The sequence below is a fragment of the Bos taurus genome, chromosome 8 (assembly GCF_002263795.3).
Source record: "Bos taurus isolate L1 Dominette 01449 registration number 42190680 breed Hereford chromosome 8, ARS-UCD2.0, whole genome shotgun sequence".
Classification (NCBI taxonomy): Eukaryota; Metazoa; Chordata; class Mammalia; order Artiodactyla; family Bovidae; genus Bos; species Bos taurus.
This window is the reverse complement of record NC_037335.1, coordinates 105537407-105559067: the sequence shown is the minus strand read 5'-3', so window position 1 is coordinate 105559067 and position 21661 is coordinate 105537407. Positions and strand designations below refer to the sequence as shown.

The 21661-nt window shown below is 51.0% G+C and overlaps 1 protein-coding gene across 1 annotated transcript in view; it reads right to left on the bottom strand.

The window, feature by feature from the left end:
* Positions 1-21661, bottom strand: part of PAPPA (pappalysin 1) — a 266669-nt gene that overhangs the window by 59076 nt on the left and 185932 nt on the right. The window contains exons 12-15 of the mRNA XM_024996354.2: positions 21443-21578; positions 19075-19288; positions 10001-10169; positions 7418-7601 (exon numbers count right to left, since the gene is read on the bottom strand). Of these exons, the coding sequence (XP_024852122.1) occupies positions 7418-7601; positions 10001-10169; positions 19075-19288; positions 21443-21578 (703 nt within the window). The remainder of the gene's footprint in view (positions 1-7417; positions 7602-10000; positions 10170-19074; positions 19289-21442; positions 21579-21661) is intronic.

Below are 21661 nucleotides of genomic sequence, written 5' to 3'. Positions count from 1 at the left end.
AACAATGCTAACACAAGAACTGGCGATTCAGGACCATGGACATGCCCCACACCACGGCAGACCCTCAAGTGTGCAGAATCAGCATTTCCAGGCCCTAGCTGAGCTGTGGCCCCCACCCTGCAGCCTCCATGCGGCTCTGAGGAAAGCAGGGTAGGACGCAGCTGTCCATGTCCTTCCCTCGTGCCCTTGGCCCTGACCTCTATACGCTGAAGGACGCCTACTGCACCTGCAGCTGTTTCCTGCTGGAGGTCTTTCGCTCTGATCAGGGGTGTTTGGTCCGCACGCAGGGCAGGCTCACAGTGCTGAGGTGTCAGTGCTCATAGAAGCAGAGCCCAAACCAGTGAAGGGGCTGGTGCATTAACACAACAACTGCCCCAGTTACAGGAACTCAGAGGAATAATCCCGCCCCGTCTCCCATGCTTTCCCAGAGGGACTGAGTCCAGCTGTCCCCAGGGGTAGTGGCTTAGAGAAGCCCTGATGCTTCTGTCACATCCACACCTTCCTCTGTTTCTTGGGGGAACATGACTCTGCACATGCGGTGAAGGCATTTCTGAGCCTGGAGCCCCCGGCTGAGGGTAAGAATGCTGAGGGCAGGGACTAGGCTTCAGAGAGTGATGTGTCACTGAACTGTTGTTTGTTCATCTTTTAAAGTCAAGGAAACAAATCTTGCTCAGACTGTCTACAAATGTGGCTAAGGAAATTTCAATCTCCACTGAGTATTAAAATGATTACAAATGTACTAACAAAAGAAATATATCTACTTTTATTATTTGGCTATAAAGAGTGCCCAGAAGATCACATTTCTTTGAGAATACCTTTAAGACTGAAACTAACCTAGAGTAGAATCAAAGGAGGGAAATGACACGAGATCTAGGTCTGTTTTCTTAATGCCTTGTCGACTGAGCTGGCATCGCCCACATCCTAAGGGCTGGGACTGCAACTTGTTCATTCTTTTATTCCCAGAACCTACCCTAGTGCCAAGCATACCTGCATGTCGTGTCTGACTCTGTGTGACCCCATGGACAGCAGCCCACCAGGCTCCTCTGTTCATGGGATTCCCCAGGGAAGAATACTAGAGTGGGTTGCCACTTCCTTCTCCAGCCAAGCATACAGGAAGTCCTAAATTTCCATTTGTTGAATGCATACTGCTGTTGTTTAGCCACTCAGTGGTATCCGACTCTGTGACTCCATGGTCTATAGCCCCACAGGCTCCTCTGTCCAAGGGGATTTCTAGGTGAGAACACTGAAGCAGGTTGCCATTTCCTTCTCCATGGGATCTTCCCAACCCAGGGATTGAACCTGCATCTCCTTCAAGTCTCCTGCAATGTAGGCAGATTCTTTACCACTGAGCTACCGTGACCTTGAACAAGTCACCTGACTTCTCTGGCCCTAGACCAAAGCCATCTTTAAGTTCTTATCCAGTTCTAATATTTTAGGATGTGGAGGGATATTGGCCACAGAATTAAGAAAGTAAAAACACAGCTAGCTGGACTGGGATAAGGACAAATCACATTTGTAGAGTCCACGAGGTAGGTATAGGAAGAATGACTGGCCCCATCTCCCTGATCCTTCTAGTCACCCAATTTGTCCTTAATCTCATTTTGCAGGTGGGAACACTGAGTCCCGAGTGGAAAAGTGAGCTTCTCAAACTATAGCTGGCACTCACTCCAGGTGTGTCTGACTCCTGAGTGCTCTCTTGACCACACTACAGAGCTTTTACCCAAGTGCATGGCCATAGAAGAACTGCTATCTAGAGGAAAACCTCACAGAACCAGAAACATGAATGCGTGGAGTATCTCAAAAGCAAAACCAGTCATATGATTTCACCACCCCTCCTGTCCCCACTGTCCAGAATGGTGTCTCTCACTTCCAAATTTCTTTACTGAAAGGCCCCACATGTTAGCTCAGAGGAGAAGAAGAATGTGTTCAGATGCAGTCACAGTAAGGGATAACGAATGGATACTGTCCTAAGAGACAGAAAAGAGCCTGGAATGTTGGACACCTGCCATAACAGAGGGGCTGGGAATGTGCAAGTCAGATGATTTCACAAGATTGCTGGGAATGGCACGCCTAGCAAGAGAGCACCTCTTCTAGGGTCAGGACCCCTGGGTCACTTTCTGGCCCCAGTGCTCATGGCAATGCATACATGACCTTGCATGAATTCTTCCTTTCTTGGACCTCAGTTTCTGCATGGCAAAATGAAATGATGACTTCTGGCTTCTCCCAGCTCTGGCTGGAGAAGCTCCAATACTTCGGCCACTTGATGCAAAGAGCCGACTCACTGGAAAAGACCTCCATGCTGGGAAAGATTGAGGGCAGAAGGAGGAGGCGGCAAGAGAGGATGAGATGGTTGGATGGTATCACCATCAATGGACATGAATTTGAGCAAAGTCCAGGCGATAGTGAAGGACAGGGAAGCCTGGCGTGCTGCAGTTCATGGGTTCGCAAAGAGTCAGACAGGACTTAGCGACTGAACAGCAACAACTAGGTTGAGAGGCACGGTTCAGAAAAGGTCAAAGGAATTCTGGAGCAGCAGCTAAAAACCCTGAGGTGAGAATACCCTTGACTTTTGAAATCTGAGCACTGTTCAGAGTGAGGTGAAGGTGGAGGTGGGGGATGAGGGAGACAGAAGAATTATCTAAGAGAGAAAAGAAATCTACTGCTTCCTCTTATCACTGCTCACATCTAAAGACTTCATCATTAGCATCTGTGTGATCTTGAACAGGTTTTCTTTTCCACGGTGCTCCTCTGTCCCCAGGAAGGATTGGGTAGCGGTTTACCATTAACCACTACTGGAGTAGGAAATGGCAACCCACTTCAGTATTCTTGCCTGGAGAATTCCAGGACAGTATAGTCCATGGGGTGGCAAAGAGTCAGACACGACTGAGCACTAACACTTACCATTAACACCTAGTGGGGGCTGGGACCCAATGACATTCTAGACCCTGCCATCTCCAGAGCACTAGGATGATAAGATGAGGAGAGTAGCCTGCACTTAGGAGTGATCTGAGAAGTCCTCTTTGGCAGTGACCCTGTTTTTGTGGGAAAGATGCCTTGATGAGACCCTTAGGATAAAGTTGAATCCTCCAGGTCTGGCTATCTGCTTCTGAGAAAGATGAAAGGGTCTCTGCCTGAGAGAGGAGAGGGGATGTGAAAATCCTACAGGGAGAAAAATCAGGACAGGACTCTGAGGGAGAGGGTAAGTGGCGAGGAAGAGAGTGAGGGGCTGGCAGGAAGGTTAACCGCTGGGCACTGAAGGACATGGCCATTCCGCTCATATGCTCCATGGTATTGAGTATCTTCTGGAAACCAGTGACTAGACTGAGTTTAAATCTCGGACCTTAGATAGAAGTAGACAGTGGGCCTCTTAGAAAGACTTTTTTTTTTTTTTGGCTGAGCTGCATGGCATATGGAATCTTAGTTCCCTGACCAGGGACCAAACCCACACCCCCTGCAGTGGAAGCATGGAGTCTAAGCCAATGGACCACCAGGGAAGTCCCTGGAAAGATCTTTGTGGGATGAGGGCACGCTTGCTTTAGAAGCCCATCTCCAGAATCAACATCCAGTGCACCTCACGTGGTTGAGTTGAAATTGACAAGGTCGGGGTGCAACGATGCGTTTTTAGCCATTGAGTTAGACATTTATGATTCTGAGACTGAGGCCCTTTCTCTTAAACTCGAGGACTTTCCCTCGTGCATGTGCGGGTGCAGTGGGTGCTGCTAGTACTCATGTGATAAAGGGCCCTGGCAGGAATGACTCCAGAGCTGTGGGCCTGCAGGGTATCTTGTGGACACCTCGATGAAGGCTCAGAACTTAAGGGGAAGTCAGGATATTCGAGAAAACTTCGCCCGGATTCTAAGGGACTGGTGTGTTTGCGGTGCTATTCACACCCGTGTTACACTGGTCTCAGGGCCACACTCAGTGCTTCTCCTGGGTGGAAGCTTCTGGTCCAAGCACATTAACCTCTAGGTCCTGAGTGGAATGTGGAGGATGGAGCAAGTCTCCACAGGTCCCAGGACTAAGGCCTCCATGGGATAAAGAGGTCAGGGGCCAGGAGGACAGCCACTGCCTAATTCTCACGAGAGTGCCTCTTGGAGATGAGTATTTACTAAGTACTTACTCTGGTTTTGGCAATTTTATTCATACCATCTCTTTTAATCCTCACTATGCCCCTTCAACATGGACACTTTTACACCCAGTTTACGAATGAGAGTACTGAGGCTCAAGGATGTGAAATTGCTCTTCTAGGATCTACTAATATCTCCCAATGTGAAGTTCATCTCCTGAGACCAGACAGCTGGGGCAGAACCAAGAGTTCAATCCCTCTCTGTCTGATGAAAGCTCACACTCCTTTTGCTTAAATCTTGCTGTGGGGAAGGAAAAACAAAGGGTGTAAAGGGAACCAAACAAGAAATGGGGGAAAATTTTGTTTTGATCACTCCTAGTTAAGAATCTTCCTGCAGTGCAGGAGACCCGGGTTCAATCTCTGGGTTGGGAAAATTCCCTGCAGAAGGGAATGGCAACTCACTCTAGCATTCTTGCCTGGACAATTTCATGGACAGAGGAGCCTGGTGGGCTACAGTCCATGGGGTCACAAAGAGTCGGACACGACTGAGGGACTAACACTTTCACTTTGGCCTTCCCTGGTGGCCCAGATGGTAAAGAACCTGCCTGCCAATGCAGGAGACATTAGAGATGCAGGTTCATTCCCTGGGTTGGGAAGATCCCCTGGAGAAGGGAATGGCTATCCACTCCAGTATTCCTGTCTGGAGAATTCCATGGGCAGAGAGCCTGGCAGGCTATATAGTCCATGGAGTCACAAAGAGTTGGACATGACTGAGCGACTAACATTTTCACTTTATCTTTTGGCATAAGAAGCAAGGAACTATTAACAAGTTCAAGAGAGACGACCAGGACCTCTGCCCAGCCTTTGCTGGCAGCAGACCCAAGCCAAAGCATTGGGCCTGGAATCTGAGCATCCAATAATGCTGGGAACCAAGGGCATGGTATGGCAGTGGGTCCTAGTGGGTCACTGTGGCCACTGGAGAGGTGCTGCCCTGTATTCTCAAGGGACGAGCAAAGTGGGGATCAACACCATCAAAATGACAGTCCTTCTAGGGTCACACCTCCACACTGAGGGCACCCCTCCACCACAGTCGGCAAAGAAGCAATGAAGGACAATCACTTGGATTAAGGATTACTACTGCAGCCCTCATTGTAGCTAATAATCGATGCTGATTTATACACCTCCCTTATACACCTCCCCTTCCCAAGGACCTCTGACTCAGAGGGGAAGTGTGATGTCCTAGTCTGGAGTTATTAATAAGCCCCGTGTCTGAGCAGATGGGGCCAGGGACAGGCTCAGATAAGGTGGAGGGTTTGCAATTTCCACTTGTCTCTTTATCTCTCTCAGATCTCAATCTCTAGGGCAGCTCAAATAAAATGTCTATAACTTTCACACTCAAATCTTCTTGGCTAAAAATATGAAGGGACTTTGGTTTGATGCAAAGAGCTAACTCATTGGAAAAGACATTGGTGCTGGGAAAGATTGAGGGCAAGAGAATAAGGGGGAGGCAGGATGAGACGGTTGGATAGCATCACCAACTCAATGGATGTGAGTCTGAGCAAGCTCCGGGAGTTGGTGATGGACAGGGAAGCCTGGCGTGCTGCAGTCCATGGGGTTGCAAAGAGTCAGACACGACTGAGCAGCTGAACAATAGGAAAGGATGTATCCCAGAAGTGTTTTCTGCTTCTCTTCTGGGGAAGTTTAGTGAGATATCTGGGTATTTCATTCATTTATTAAAAGAAACATTTTCTGTGGTTTTACTTTCATTGATTCATTCAGCTGCCCAGTCTATACACTTTATTGAGTCTTACTATGTGTAGTAATCTTTCAAAGTTCTAAATCTTCTTGAAAACTTGGAGACACTATCAACCCTCTCCAATCATCCAAATGCCTGGAACTCATGAATTTGTAATATGAGATCTAAGTGAAAGTGAAATTGAAGTTGCTTAGTCATGTCTGACTCTTTGCAACCTCATGGACTGTAGCCTACCAGGCTCCTCCGTCCATGGAATTCTCCAGGCAAGAATACTGGAGTGGTCTACCATTTCCTTCTCCAATATGACATCTAAGTTGAAGGGAATTTATAGACCTCCCTCCAAACCCCCACACAACACACAGAAGTCTGCTCATTCCCACTCTATAGCATGACGGATCCCAAGGTAGGACCCACGCTTAGTGAGATATCATTTTGGTTATCTGATGTAGGGGCAATGTTTCCTTTGATAAACCAAGCAAAGGAAAGTCCTGGCACCTTTGAGAACTGGGTATAATGCCCAAACCTAACACTCAACTAGAAGCCAAGACTGTCGTTCTGATGCTGCTGCTAACTTGCTCTGTGATTCTGTGCAAGTTCCTGCCTTCCTGTCACTGGACCTCAGTTTCATCATCTTTCCGATGATCAGTCACTCCTGCCGAGTTGAAAGAGCCCTTTTGGTCTTGAGAGTCCGGGTCGCCCAGGTCAGCCTCTCACTCATTTCCAACATGAGTCCTCTTCTCCAGTTTGCCAGACTATGTCTTCTTGCCTGAATACCCCAGCACCTGGCCCAGGAGGTGCCATTAGCTTCTCCCTCCTAGAGTGAGTCCCCTTGGAGCTAACCCCTTCCTAAGGGGCAGCAGTGGGCTTTGGAGAAAGACACATCTGGGTCCCGTGGTGGAGCCCTCCAGGAAAAGCATGGCCTTGGACAAGTTCTTTCAACTCTGAACCTTGAGTTTCTCCTCCGTGAAAATGAAAGTAATAACAATACTTTCCTCTTAGACTTATTGGACTCTCACCCCACCCAATGAACTAGTCACATCGGTTCCACATGCTATTTTCTTAGAATCTTCTCTTTCCTTCTACTTTCCCTCCCTTCCTGCTTTTCTCTTTCCTCTTTTGCCAGACTTGGAAGATCTTAGAGACACCACTGGAGAAGGCAATGGCACCCCACTCCTGTACTCTTGCCTGGAAAATCCCATGGATGGAGGAGCCTGGTAGGCTGCAGTCCATGGGGTCGATAAGAGTCGGACACAACTGAGCTACTTCACTTTCACTTTTCACTTCCATGCATTGGAGAAGGAAATGGCAACCCACTCCAGTGTTCTTGCCTGGAGAATCCCAAGGACAGGGAGCCTGGTGGGCTGCCGTCTATGGGGTCACACAGAGTTGGACACGACTGAAGCAACACAGCAGCAGCAGTAGAGACGCCACGCTTGTCCACACTCTACTCTCTCCCCAGCTGCACAACACGGCAGTTTGCATGGATGGGTTGCACAGAACAGGTGGGAGGGATCAGAAGCAAAGACAACACGCTGTCCAAGCCCTGGTGCTGAGTCCCCGCAGGAGGACCTGGAAGCGGCCGCTGGGTCTCGTACCTTTCAGCTGCGCCGGGTGGCGGCACTGGAAGGAGCACTTGCTGCCAAAGGTGGTGCCCTCAAGGCAGGAGAATGAGGCGGCGTAGACGTGGTGCTGATCCGGGACACCGCAGTCCACTGGCTCGCACGCCACCTGCTTGTTCCACTTGCCCTCCTTGCAGGTCACCGTGACGCTGGGTCCTGTCTGGAAGACGGAGGTGGGCACTGTGAGATGCGGCGGGTGGAAACCCACCCATGGGGAAAACCCTTCTCCCCTGGGCTACGGCACTCGGAGATCCATACTCGACATTTAGCTCCCTTTCCGGGATCCCAGCAACTGTTTGAAAGAGGTACTTCAGTTCCCACTTTACAGCTGCCGAAACTGAGGCTCGGAAACATTAAGTGACTAGCTCCAAGTTTCATAGCTGGACAAAGGCTAAGTGGGAATTGAGCCCAAAGACACAGCTCTGCAGGGCTGTCTGGAGAGTCTCCCAGATAGTTATTTCCATCGTGTTGCTGCGAATCTTAAGGCTCAGACTTCTCAGGGCCAGAGGACTTCTTTCATGAAATAGCCTCTGAAACACAGCACAAGAGTGGGACGCTGGATGTTAACGTTTTTATCTTTTCCTGGCCCTGGAGGAGCAGAGGGGATTGTGCTTGGCACAGAGTGGGCATTGCCCTGGGGGGATGGGAGAACAGGATTTAGTTCTGGGTGCTGTGAGATCATGGGCAAGTCCCTTTCCTCACTTGAGCTATCCTTTTGGCATCGAAGCCAAGCGTTGCTCTAAGAGCCACTCCCTGCTCCAACATATGATGCTTCAACATCTGGGAGAGGTGGGCGTGAAGAAGGAAGGAGGCTAGGCAAACGAAAGGGTTGACAGGGATTCAACACAAATTAGAAGACAGCACGGCTGGGGGTAAGAGGGCAAGTTCAGGCTGCAGGGCCAAGGCAAGGTCCGTCCATGGTAGCCCAGCCCTGGGGGCCTCCATTCAAGGAGGAAGCCGCCACATCCCAGGCGTTCGGGGATGCCAGATATTGAGCTGGGATTTTAAAAGCATGGGACAATGTTCCCCTCTTCAGTGCCCATCAAAGGGATGAAAGGTCCCTTACTGCCAAAGCCAGCTTAATTGCTTTCACAGGAGTTCAGACCTGCCGTGTCTGACATACGGAAGCAGGTGTCTAAGCAACTGAGGGCCCCGAAGCTCCTTGGTGGGACTCTTTGCAAGTCCAGAAGCTCTGTGCAAACAGGCATTCCCAGCAATAAGGAATGTGCCCTTGCCCCCAGAGCATGAAGGGGGAGTCTGTTGGCAGGGTCCCACAGGAGGCTGCACATGGAATCCCCAAATTTCAGGGCTTAATTCCCTGCTCCTACCCGCACCCACCTGAGATCCCACAGCCACACTGGCTGAAAGCACCATTACAGCACATCTAAGTCCACCTGAAGCCGCTATCCTCCAGCAGGACTCAGCCTCTTCCCAAGGCTCCCCTGTGGCTGGACTCCAAGCCACACCCATGTGGGCCGCTGGAAGGACCTTCATCACCCATCTGACCACGTCACTTCCTTCAACAGCTCCCTGCTGCCCTAAAGAGGACCCTCCTACTCCCTGACCAAGCTAACAGGGCCATGCACCAGCACACCTTGCTTGCCTCTTCAGCCTCACTGCTTGGGGAAGTTCAGTAAAACAAACATCTGTCTGTGGCACCCTCCTTCTCACTAACGGGCATCCACATATTCCTGTCCATGCCCAGAGCCTGCCTCCTTCCCTCCCTGCAATGTGCGACCCTCTGCCTATCTCTCCAGTTTTCAGTTTTCATGTCACCTCTTCCAGGGAGCTTTCCTTGACTGCCCCTGTGCTTCCAGAACACCCTGCACTTCCCTTCACAATGTTTATCACATGGTACGGCCATTACTCACGCATCGTCTGCTCCTGGTCACTAGTCACTAAGCTCCTTAAGAGGAGGAACTAGGCTCATCTTAGTGACTTTTTTCTCTAGCACCTAGTACAGCATACCTGGTGACTCAGATAGTAAAGAATCTGCCTGTAGTGCGGGAGACCTGGGTTCAATCCCTGGGTTGGGAGGATCCCTTGGAGAAGGGAAGAAGTATTCTTGCCTGGAGAATCCCCATGGAAAAAGGAGCCTTTCGGGCTGCAGTCCATGGAGTCACAAAGAGTTGGACACGACTGAGCGGCTAAGCACACACAGTACAGCATCTGGCTCCCAGTGCACAGAGGTTTGAATAAATGAATGAGCATTGCATTGAAGGGGGCTCACCTCTTCTGAAACCAGCCCACTCAATTGTAGCAGGGTTCTGACTGTGAGGGTTTCAGTCCAAAAGTCATGCTCAGCCCATGGTTTTCCAGATTTTCAACCTACACGGGGGACGCTGGTACCTGTGGTATGAATCACTACTCTGCACAGGAACCATTGTCTCAGAAATCCCAGACTGAGGCGGTCTTTCACTCAATCCACACCTCTTTACTGAGCACCTACTATGCGGCAGCAGTGCTTCAAATGCTGAGGATTCAGCAGAGGACAGGTTCAACAGCCGCTCAGCCTTTCGTGGGCTGGAGAGGGACTCTGAGCCCGGCATCCACACACACCTGGCTTTTGATGAGCTCGTCATCCCGCTGTATCTGGAGCACGTAGCCTGTCCGGCAGCGCACAGCGCACTGGGCTCCGTGGTACCCGTCACTGCTGGAGCAGTTGAGCGAAGCGTTCTCCACAGCCAGCTTTGGGCAGTCCGCGGCCTCGCACGCGAAGTGCACACAGCTGAGGAGAAAGGGAACAAGAGGGTGAGGGCGCACTTTCTTGCAGGACCGACGCACTCCAGCCGGAAGACAAAAGCTAGTGGGCTTCCGCTCCAAATTTCAGGAGGCTGACACGGGAGACACACAGAGCGGACAAGACTCTGGAGGAGCAGTGGCCAAAGTTTATCACTAAGTGCACAGTTTATCGAGACAGACAAAGCAGGGCCCAAGTCCTACATCTTAAAAACCTTACAAATGACGAATCTGCAAATGCTGTAGAACCTTCATTTTCCATCTGCAAAACGGGAATTATTATGATTACAGCAAGTGCTTGTTGAATCTCTCATCTGCCAGGCACTGAGCTGAATGAAAGCCTTTTCACATTTTATAACAGCACTCACTTCCGGGGCTCGTTGTGAGAATTAAATCAGATAGTTGAGCCAAAGCATGGAGTGGAATTCCTGGCACATAAGGACACTAAGGTATGGGTAAATCTATGCTCTATTACCTACAAGCTGTCTAACTTAGGGCAAGGCCCATCGCCTCTCTGAGTGTCAGTGCACTCCCAGATTCGGCTAACCCACAGCTCCATAAGATTCAACTGCGGTCCTGAAGGTGGAAGTCTTTTATAAACTAAAGTGACTTCAGAACGGTTAATAAAGTTGTGCAGAGATCGCACCATGCATCTTGCTGTGGCTGCTGTTGGCACTTTCCTGCCAATCGGAGTTCACGTGTTCAAGTCTGAGCTCCATGAAAGAGTCTACAGGAAGCTTTCTCATGTCCCCAGGCAAGCTCCCTTGCAGCACTGGGCCCCCCTTTCTCTCACGCCCTGGCCTCTTGTTCCATGCACTGATCACAGGTCTGGGGTGCCTGCCATGTGCCGGAATGCATGCTAACCCTTCAGGAAAGGGAAACAACAGAAAACCCCCACGCTTACATGATCTTTCCCCGTATATTACCGTCACGCAGACGCTTAATAACATTAGCGACCATTCACCGATTGCTTATATACATGAGCTCACCCATCCTCATGGCGACCTATGAGCTAAGTGTTACTCATTTTACTGTTGGAAAGTCGGGGAGTGGCGATATCGAGTTACTTGTTTAAGTTCCCATCCAGATGTGTGACTCCAAAGTCCTCATTATTAACCTCACCCCACACCTGGACTGGAACTTCCCTGAGGGTAGAGATAATGCCTGTTTCATTTCGGAGTACTTCGCATTGCCAAAGAAAATGCCTGGGATGAAATAGATGTCTCCTAACTAGCAAGGAACAAACGGTGGCAGTGTCTTGCAACAGCTCTTAAGTGCTCTGCAAACATCAGGATATTGAATTTGAAGGTTTCTAGGAGGCAGTTCTCTCTAATGCTGCCCCTCTGGCCCTGTTTACCCCAACTCCTGGTGTATGACATATACAGATAGCTGGGGTTGCCATTCAGAGCCTTAAAGTGTTTGTTTTCCTGTTTCTATCGAGGACATGCGGAGCGGGGTGGGGGTCAAACCAACTTAAGAAGGAACTCTCAACTTTTTGCTTGGTGTTGGTTTCAGGACACCCCACACTGAGGGTTTTATAGGAATGCGGTTATTCATCCCTGGTCTGTATCCCCTGCTCAAAAGTGCGGTGAGAAAGTGGGATAACTGAGTGGGGGAGTGAGGAACAAACATCTCCAGCACTTAGCACAAACAAACTCACTTTTAAAATACTGGGACAAAGGTAAGTGTTCAACTCAGGTGTCAGACCCACACTGATGTACGCTTTGTGGCTTCCATATACCCGCCTCCCCTTTACAAGCGCAGGACGAGCTCGGATGAAGCGACACTCGCTGAGACTTTCTGATGCCCTGCCCTTTTTCCTGCTCTGACAGCCTCTGCGCTGTGCCACCCGGAAGACTGTAGCTGTGGAGTCAACATGAGGTCTTTGACACCAAACAATGCATCTGTTCACGTTGTGTAAGAGCTGGGGGAAACAGCCACATGGTTCCAATTTAAATAGATTTAAGTCCGTAAGCTACCAGCCTCTAAGCAGGTCTTCTGACCTTTGCCTTACAGTTGGACCATTCTCGCTCTGCACACCCAGGAGGCCCCCGCTCTCCCATCTGATGACGGACCGGGGGGCCTCTGGGAACCCTTTTTGAAAGACAAGGGCTCTGGGCTTCTCTGCGCTGTGTGGCCATTAAGGTAAAAAAAAAAATGCTCTCCCTCCTTCTGTGCACATTAAGGTTCTCCATCGTAGGAAAAGGAGAAACTAAAAAACTTGATTTCCTCGAACAGAAAGGACCTACAGCTTAGCAGGTGGGCAGATCTAGGCTCCAGCCCAGGCTCACCATTTATCTTGGAAAGTCATGTAACAACCTGAGCCTCAGTTTCCTCCTCTGTTGAGTGGAGGCCATAAAGTGACCCATCTCTCAAGACTGTCAAAACAAGATGACGTGTCATCTATTCAAGACACCTGCCTGGGGATCTCACTGCATGGCGGACACCAGTGTAAACGCTCTGGGTTTGAGGAGGGAGGGCACGTGCCAAAGGCAAGTCATGAATAGGCCAGTTTTAGACGGGAAAGCGCATACAGTAGGGGCACTAACCCAGGTGAATCTACAGAGGGCACCACCTGGGGGAGGGGTTGGCGGGACACTCTGCACAGAGGGGTCGGGGAAGCCTCCTCCAGGGACACCTGAGCTGAGACTCGGATGACACGAAGGGGATCAGCCACGTGAAGGTTTGGTGCAGAGGGAATTCCAGGCAGAGCGAAGGGCACGTGCAAAGGTCCAGGACAGGTTGGAGCTCCGCCTGTTTGCAGAACAGAAAGGCCCATGCATAGAAATGCTATGGAAACTATGATGTACCACGAGAAGGGCGTCCCTCTCCTCTGGCTCCTCCTACTACAGAAGGAAAACATCCCCTATTCACATGGGCTGCCTGACCAAAAAAAGTCTTTGTTCAAATGGGGAGAGCTGATGATCAGCCACCTTTCTCCATTGCAGGACTTCTCAGAACCTTGAATTCTAACGCATATGCTGGGTTTCCAGAAGGGACTAATGCATGCATAACTTCCGGAGCTCTGACAGCCTTTCCCCGTGGCACGTTTCTTAGGACTAGGGTCCTCTGGAATGTATCTTAGGGAATGTGGCCTCCCTGCATTTCAGGACATTCGTCTGCACCTGGCTTATAGGCTTGAGGACAGGAAAGAAAGGGGATGAGGAAGCACTACGCCCCAGGTATTGGCAGCTGTGTTTTACCTACATCATCTTATCCGCATCCTCATTGTAATTCCATGAGGTAGGGTTATTATTCCCATTTGTGAGAAGAAGAGATTAAGTCTAAGCAAGTTTAAATCACTTGCCCAAAGGCACTTGGTGTGGACAGGATTCCGGTGTAGATCTGCCTCTCTGACCCTAAGTCCCTGCTCTTCCCTTCATTGTCCTGTTAGCTGAAAAGGGCTGTGTGAACACATTGCCCCAAAATGATAAACATCACCCCAGCGGCCCCTCCCAATAACTCCCTGACACAGCTCTGTCATTTCTGAAACACAAAAACAAAAATCAAAACAAGGAAAACAAAACAAAAGCCTCTGCCTTCATTAAAAGAGAAAAGGAGTGGGGAGGGATTTCACCGGCGATGGGCTATCATAAAATAACAAAAGAAGGGGGGAAAAGAAAAAGAAGCCACTTCTCAGAAGGGAGGAGAGTGATTGATCCCAATGGGGAAAGGGATATAGGTAATGTTACCAATAAAATTCGCACACCCGGGCAAAGGTACACGAGGCACCATCCCCGCCCTATGCAAAGATAATCAGATACTTACGAACTGTCTTTTCTTCTTATACTTATGTAAGTTATTTACGTAGAGACTCAAGTTCATACAGAGGCAGATCCTTAAGGGATCTGACAGTCCTCCCATTGTCACCCCCCACAGTCAACTGAAAGGGCCCCCGATTGTGCATAACGTGGGATGCCTGTGTACCCCTCAACTGGGAGAGAGGAGGCCAGAGGTCAAAGGCCTGGTGAGGGCTCCGCTCCTGGCTCCCCCTTGACACATGGCTTAACTCCTGTGGTTGCTTAGCTGCAATTATGCCAGGGGGCAGTGGGGACAGTAAACAGGCAGCTGCTTTATAAATCTTTCTGAGCAGCTCGGCTGGGGACACCCAAAAAGACAGCACGCGCACACTGGAAAATGGAGGGGAAATGCTCTCGGCACGACTGCCACAGGGTCACTTGGGAAGTGAGACTGAGAAAGAGTCAGCAAGGTAGGACTCGTTTTTCTGCCCAGCAATGAGGCTACGCAGGAAGTGATCCCAACAGGCTCTTCTTCCCTGGAATTCTAGAAACGAGCCGGTGGTGTGGTGGGTGCGGCGTTGGGAGGCAGGGTCAGCAGCTACAGGGTCCGGCCGACCATCTGAATGGCCAGGTGAGCTGAGTGGGGGGTGGCCAGTGGGAGTCTCCCGTCCCAGGATCTGAGTGGGCCCAATGTTCCAAATCTTGTGATGTGTTTAAGAGTGGAATGGATTCTGGGCTTTACTCTGTACTCTCTTGATAGCTAACTGTTACAAGTAATTTAAAAACATGTCAAACAAGGGCCAAAAAAACCACAAGTTGCTGGGGCCTCTGGGACAGCTGTTTTGATACCTCTGATGATGGCGGGGGGTGGGGGAGCATGGGGCAGGGGCGGGGAGAGCTTTGCCCTGGAAGTCCCAAGACCTGGATTCCAATGTCGTGTGGTTCTGCATCCTAACCCACTGGGGCGACTTTGGAAAATACTTTCCCTGCCTGGACCTTAGGTTTTCCATCCTCAAATAAGGGTAAGAACCCAAAGAATCTCTTCATGCCTCCTAGCTTCCAGGGGTCAAGTCAGGGTGTGGACAAAACCATGGAGATGTATAATTTCAGAGCCCACTGGAAAGGGAACAAGTAGACTTTGATAATCCGACGTTTTGACAAGGATATGGAGGAACAGGGGTTCTGACAGGCAGGCCAGGGCTGGGGGGGGCAGGTGGCGGTGGTTGGACAGCATCTTAGAGAACAGTCAGGCATATCCATACAGGTGATACGGGCGCGTGCTTAGGCGCAGAAGTTCCATTTGCAGGCATAGCCCCCAGGCTAGCTGTTCCCAATAGATGTTCCGTGAGGTGCTGATCCATTCGAGGGTGGGGACACTGGGTAGACCTGGGGACAACCTGAGGCCTGGGCCGTCCGGCCGTGAGAAGCTTCCTTCTGTGCTCCCAATCTTCCAGACGGATTCCTAGAGAGCCCCCAGTCAGGGCACAGACTCCAGGGTCTCTTGGTTCCAGCCTGTAGGCACCCACTCTGATGCCACCACTACCAATAACTACCAGACTAAGTTCACTCTGGCTGCAAGGAGTGAGTCTAGTCACACAAAGAATTTATTGTCCCCTTGGAAGGAAAGTTATGACCAACCTAGACAACATATTAAAAAGCAGAGACATTACTTTGTCAACAAAGGTCCATCTAGTTAAGGCTATGGTTTTTCCAGTGGTCATGTATGGATGTGAGAGTTGGACTATAAAGAAAGCTGAGTGCCAAAGAATTGATGCTTTTGAACTGTGGTGTTGGAGAAGACTCTTGAGAGTCCCTTGGACTGCAAGGAGATCCAAGCAGTCCATCCTAAAGGAGATCAGTCCTGGGTGTTCATTGGAAGGACTGATGTTGAAGCTGAAACTCCAATACTTTGGCCACCTGATGCAGAGAGCTGACTCATTGGAAAAGACCCTGATGCTGGGAAAGATTGAAGGCAGGAGGAGAAGGGGATGACAGAGGATGAGATGGTTGGATGGCATCACCGACTCAATGGACATGAGTTTGGGTAAGCTCTGGGAGTTGGTGATGGACAGGGGAGTCTGGCGTGCTGTGGTTCATGGGGTCGCAAAGAGTCGGACATGACTGAGCGACTCAACTGAACTGAACTGAAGGTTGGTCCTCTAAAGGCTAGCTGTCAATCAGAGCTGCCTCTCTCTGGGTGCTCCGACATGGAAAAAGTGGGAAAAGTTTGAGGTAGAGAAAGGAAGAGAATGCAACACATGAGAGGGAGGGGAGGAAGGGGGGGAAGGAAAGAGGGGAGGGAAGGGAAGACGCCAAGTTTCTAAACACATGGCCCACTGAATGTTATACTAAACTGCTCAATCTCTGTGTAACTATAGGCTGGACAATGGCGCGTGCGTGCGTGCGTGTGTGTGCGTCCAACCCCTGAAGCCTCAGCTCCTGACGGTCCCTTTTCTCACTGAAGAAGCCTCATAGCTTCCCCCCAACCATCACGAGGGCCCCCTTCCCTCCCGCTTCCCCTTCTTGGTGTGGAGCTGGAACTCAACTAGAATTCCACCACTGAACCTCTCCTTTGGAACCGGATCCTGTTCTCCTGGGTCTCTGAATTTACTCCCAAGTTTCGCACGGGGACAGAGACCCTTGAATCTGGGTCAGAACACACACGGCTGGACTGATTTTGCCGTGATGAGGTTTCTCCCCTGGCAGCTCACCAGCTATCACGTTGCCCTCAGGAGAAGAGAAAGAAAGCGAGGAGGGAAAAGAGGATGAGAGAGGAGAAAGGGGAAGAGATGGAGGAACAGGAAGGAGGAAAGAGAGCCAGAAGGAGAACAGATGGGGAGGAGAGGGGAGTGGGGCTCTGAGTGGGGAGAGGAAGGGGTGTGTTGGGGTGGGTGGGGGCCACACTTTACTACCTGGGAAGCAGCTGAGAGTCAAGTGGGCCATTTCCACTAGAGCAGCTGAGCTATAAAAAGGCATGCTATTTACCTTGCTGTTTCGAGAATGAAGAAAAACATCCCGCGGCTTTTTACACTTGTTGCTTATTTTTCTTTTCTTTCCTCCTGGTTTGTTTGTTTTAATGCATTTGCGCATTTGCACAGTCCTGTCTGTTAGGGTAAATCCCTCTTCAGCGCCCCAGGAGCAGCTGCGGTCCTCCCCGACTCCCCGCCCCACTCCCTCCCCACAGCCCTGGCATTCAGGAGGAGCAGCCTCTCTTAGACCCAGGGAGCTCAGGGTCCAGCCAGCCAGCCCCGGGAGCTGCGCCTCCATCTCTCCACTCCATCCCACTGACGAGTGCGCACAAGAGAGGAGCCCTGGGAAGCCCTCTTCTCTCCTGGATGAGCCTGGTCCTGGTGAGCAGAGTGTGGCTCTTAGGGGCGGACAAAGTGAGATCCTACCTCCCACTCTCTGGACAGTCTTGGCTCAGTCGCTCTGTCCATACCTCACCAGACAGGTGAGATAATGAATAAGATAATGAAATCAATGTGGGTCCCCTCCTCTTCCCTCTCACTGCTCCTACCTCTTGGGAATCCCAGACTGTTCCAAGTGGAAGGAGCCACACAGAACACAGATCCGTCACTGCTATCGTTTCACATGTCGGGAGACAGGCCCAGAGAAGAGAGGGGTCGGGCTCCCCATCCCACCACCAGCCGGAGACAGGGCAACGTCCTGCCCCAGCTCTGTGTGTTTCCATGAGAGGTCGAAGGACTCAACACATACTTATTGATGGACTTGTTTTCAAGGTTAAACACTTCTTACTGTTTACTTGGGACACGAGAACTGCTAATGAAGGATTCAAAGAAGTCAGCGCTGGCCTCAGTCAACTCGGGGATGGTCTTGGTGGCTGGTTAGGGATGGGAAAGCGTTGCAGAGAGGGTCTGATGGATTTGCATTTTCCGTCGACATTGTTTCCCTGGGTTCTGAGAATTAACTTATTTTTATAGTCTGGAGAGGCAGGGATGAAAAAGCCCTCTCAGGGTGAAATACAACAATGAATGATATTTAAGGAGCTCTTTTGCCTCTGAAGGATTGCGACAGACTTTGCACAACAGAAGCTAGAGACAGTGGGTGCAAAACAATGTGGGTTTTGCAACCACCTTTTGTGTCCTCTGGTAGCAGGGGCGTGGGAAAGGCTGGGGTCCCCTCTCCCCACTCCTCTTTCTGTCCTTCTCCCAGGTATACAGGGCAGGGCTGAACTGTCCTTCAGAGGGCCTTGCTTTGGGGAAGCCCACTGAGACCCCCAACTCTTTAAACGAACGTCAGAGATGCTGTGTGACTCTGGACCAGCCCTTCCCGTTCTGAAAACCCAGAGGGTACCACGGAAGTTTGGACAATGCAGATATACTAGATGAGCTCCGAGGCTTCTTCCAGCTCAACTCTAAGAACTTTATGTGGAATTCTGCACAGAAAAGCATCAGCATCACATCAGCAAGTGGTGATAAACACTATGAACACATTATCTGTGCACAGTTCCTGAGAGTTTCCAGGAACACTTGCATCTGCAGCACATCTTTAACTCTCATGACCACCCTACCGGGTAGATATTACTCCAAAGGAGACAACTGAGACTCACCCAAGTGCAGTGGGACAGTCGGGAAGGGGCAGATTCAAATCCAGGTCAGAGTGTCACTACAGCTCATATTTTTTCCAGGAAGGATCCCCCTCTCCTAGCTCCACACTAGGTATATTAACAGATACAGATCAAAGGCACCGCAGAGCCGTGCGGTTAAAAGACAGACACCAGGACCACTGGGGACATCTCCCAGGAGGGTTATGCCTCTTGCCTGTGCTACTTAGGAAGCAGAATGTTCCAGTATTTCAGAGCTGGAAGACAGCTAATCCACCACCCCTCACTTTATTCAGATGAGGGTGCTGAGGTCCAGAGAGGGAAAGTGACTCTCCCAAGGTCACCCTGCAGGTCGGCGTCAGCACTGGGACCTCGAACAAGGTGAAAGAGGTCCTCCTCCCACAGCCATGTCTCTACTGCCCTCCCACACCCTCTGGAGCTCAGAGTCATGGGGTCCTCTCAAGCCCCAAGGCAGAGCCGGCCAGAGGCCAGACGATGGAGAAGGGAGAAACACACAGACTTTTTCCTGTAACACCCATGGCCTCCCGGCTCCAGGGTCCACCCCGGCACGCAGACCCAGGGTGCCTTACCTCTGCTCGGCAGAGCTGTAGGTCTCCCCTCTCTGGCAGCTGCTCAGGGTGACGGGGTCAAAGTTGTCGAAGGAGCGGAGGGCCACCCCCGAGATGGCGACCAGGGGTGAACTGAAGCTCACGCGTACCGCCTGGCTGTGGTAGAAGGGCTGGCTGAGGTCATGGACCACAGGGATAATCAGGGGATTGTTCCGGCAGCTCAGGACGTGGAAGCCTGTCAGGGGAGACAGAGGGCCGGGGGGCCAGGCTCATTACTCAAGGCCAGTCACGCCCTCCCCAACGGGCCCTTCCCGAAGCCCCCAGACCCTTTCATGTCACTGCACAAAAGCACCATTGGGTGGCCAGTGGGGATTTTGAGTTTGATTGAAAGTTTCTTTGTCTGCCTTTTTCTCTTGGCTCCAAATCTTTCCAATCCCCTCGCCTCGCCGCTCCCTAAGCTCTCCCTTCACCTAGCGCCCACAGCCCCTCCCTCCCCACCAAAGGGCCACCCCTGGGCCAAGCCTCACTGGCACTCACTTCCCTCCCACCTTGCTTGAGGGCTTGGCTGGTCTGAGCTGCTAGTTTTCAGGCAGTCATCAAGATGAGGGAAACAATTCACAGAAATAGGTCATTGTTGGGGTAAAAAAAAAGCCTCCTCTCATTTTTAAGCTAGGAAGCTGGGACCAGCCCTGTGCGGTAAGGACCTCTGCACCCCTTTGGCAGAGAGGAGAGGCAGAAACGTGGCAGAAGGCGGCTTTCCAGGGGGACCCAGAACAGTGTGTCACACAGAGTCCAAGGAGACTCCAAACGGCTTCACCCAGAAGCTCTCAGTTCTTTCTAGAAGTCCCAGGCTTTGAAAAGTGGTGGGGAGTGAGTAGGGCGGGGAGAGAAGGTACATAAGGAAAGGGAGGAGAATGATGGGGTGGGTTGGAGTTGGGAAAACCAAAGCTGGCTTTGGTGTTTGATGGACATCCGGTCTTGGCTTAGTGGGTCTCCCTGACATCTCAAGTGGTAGAGTCTGCCTGCTATGCAGGAGACCTGGGTTTGATCCCTGGATTGGGAAGATCCCCTGGAGAAGGGAATGACTACCCACTCCAGTATTCTTGCCTGGGGAATCCCATGGACAGGAAAACCTTGTGGGTTACAGTCCATGGGGTTGTAAAGAGTTGGACACGATTGAGCGACTGACACAGATAACAGATACTCACTTCTTTACTATGTGAGTTCACCAAGCCCCTGACACTCAGTGTCTACCTCTAAAAAGTGAGATCATCCTGACCAAGCACTGGGAGTCCTGTTCTGCTGGGCGTGAGGCTCCCAGTCGAGCAGGTCTGCATCTGTGGCCCACTGGCATAGAGCCACAGAGCCTCCATGCGAATGCCAGGGTGCTGAGGATGCAGGACAGGGGAGCCGATGGGGAGGGACAGATGGACACTCGGGCATCAAATAGCAGGATCCAAGGATCTCTGCTGGAGCCCGAGTCTTTCCCATTGCTCTGAAAACCTCTCCACAGAGCCCTTTGCGATGCCAGGACAGCTATGAAAATATTTGCTTCTTGCTTAGGGACATTTCCCAGGAATCTGGATAAATCCAGAGGGGTTTCCTTTCCCTTCCTTATTAACGCATTTCCCCCATGCCTTGAAAACTGACCAAATAAGTAAACATAAAAACAAAACAAAACCCCTCCCCACTGCCTGAGCTGTGGCTTGACCCTGACGTAACCCCTGGCGAGCTTGCTTCCTATGGGGCTTTGAAACGAGCTCCTTGTGGAATTGCACGGGCACAGCTTTGAAGCCGGGACTTCTGCACTGGCCTGGAATTCCAGAGTAGACGGGGCAGGGTGTCTGGGCAGTGTGGAAGGGGATGGTAGGGCTTTCTGAGTGTGGGGTCTTGTGCTCGGCACGGGTCACCACATCTCAAGTGAGAGCTCATTTGCTATCATGGACGCTCCTGGTTACAGGGTGAAGGGCAGTGGGCGATGCTTCTGAAAACCCGGCTTTCCTGCTTGCTGACTGGCTCTGGCCATGTGACCCAGGCCTCTCAACGTGTCTCTTTGGGTCTCAGGTGATGATACATATAATGGAAAAGCATCTTTACTCAGTCTCCTTCCCAGGGTCCTCTGAGATCTGCTAGGATGCCTGAGGGTGAAGGCGTTGCGGGAGAAGGGACCTACTGAAAAGAGGACTTTGACCTGAATCTCTTCCCTCATCCCCATCTGATTCGGGCTTTTCTAGGTGTACACACATACTTATCCTGATCTGAAGACACCCTGATGGGAAACAACCCCAAGAAGAGGCGACGGGAGGCGAGAACTCATTCTCAGCCGATCCTTACAAACCACGCTCGGGCAGATGGGGAGGCAGGTAGCAAGGGCAAGCCATACGCTCACCTAGATCGTGGCTCTGTTCGTTGGTATCAAGCAGCTGGACGCTGATGGTTTCTTGCTTCTGGTCCCCATAGTAGGTCCCATCGGTCACCAGGTGGACGATGACGGCTGTAGCGACCATTGGTTGAGAAAAGTATGCCTGAAATGCAGAAGACGTAGGAGGCTCAGCCGTGCAGCTAGGCATGCGGTGGTGGGGCAGCCCCGGGGCAGGGTTTTGAGAAG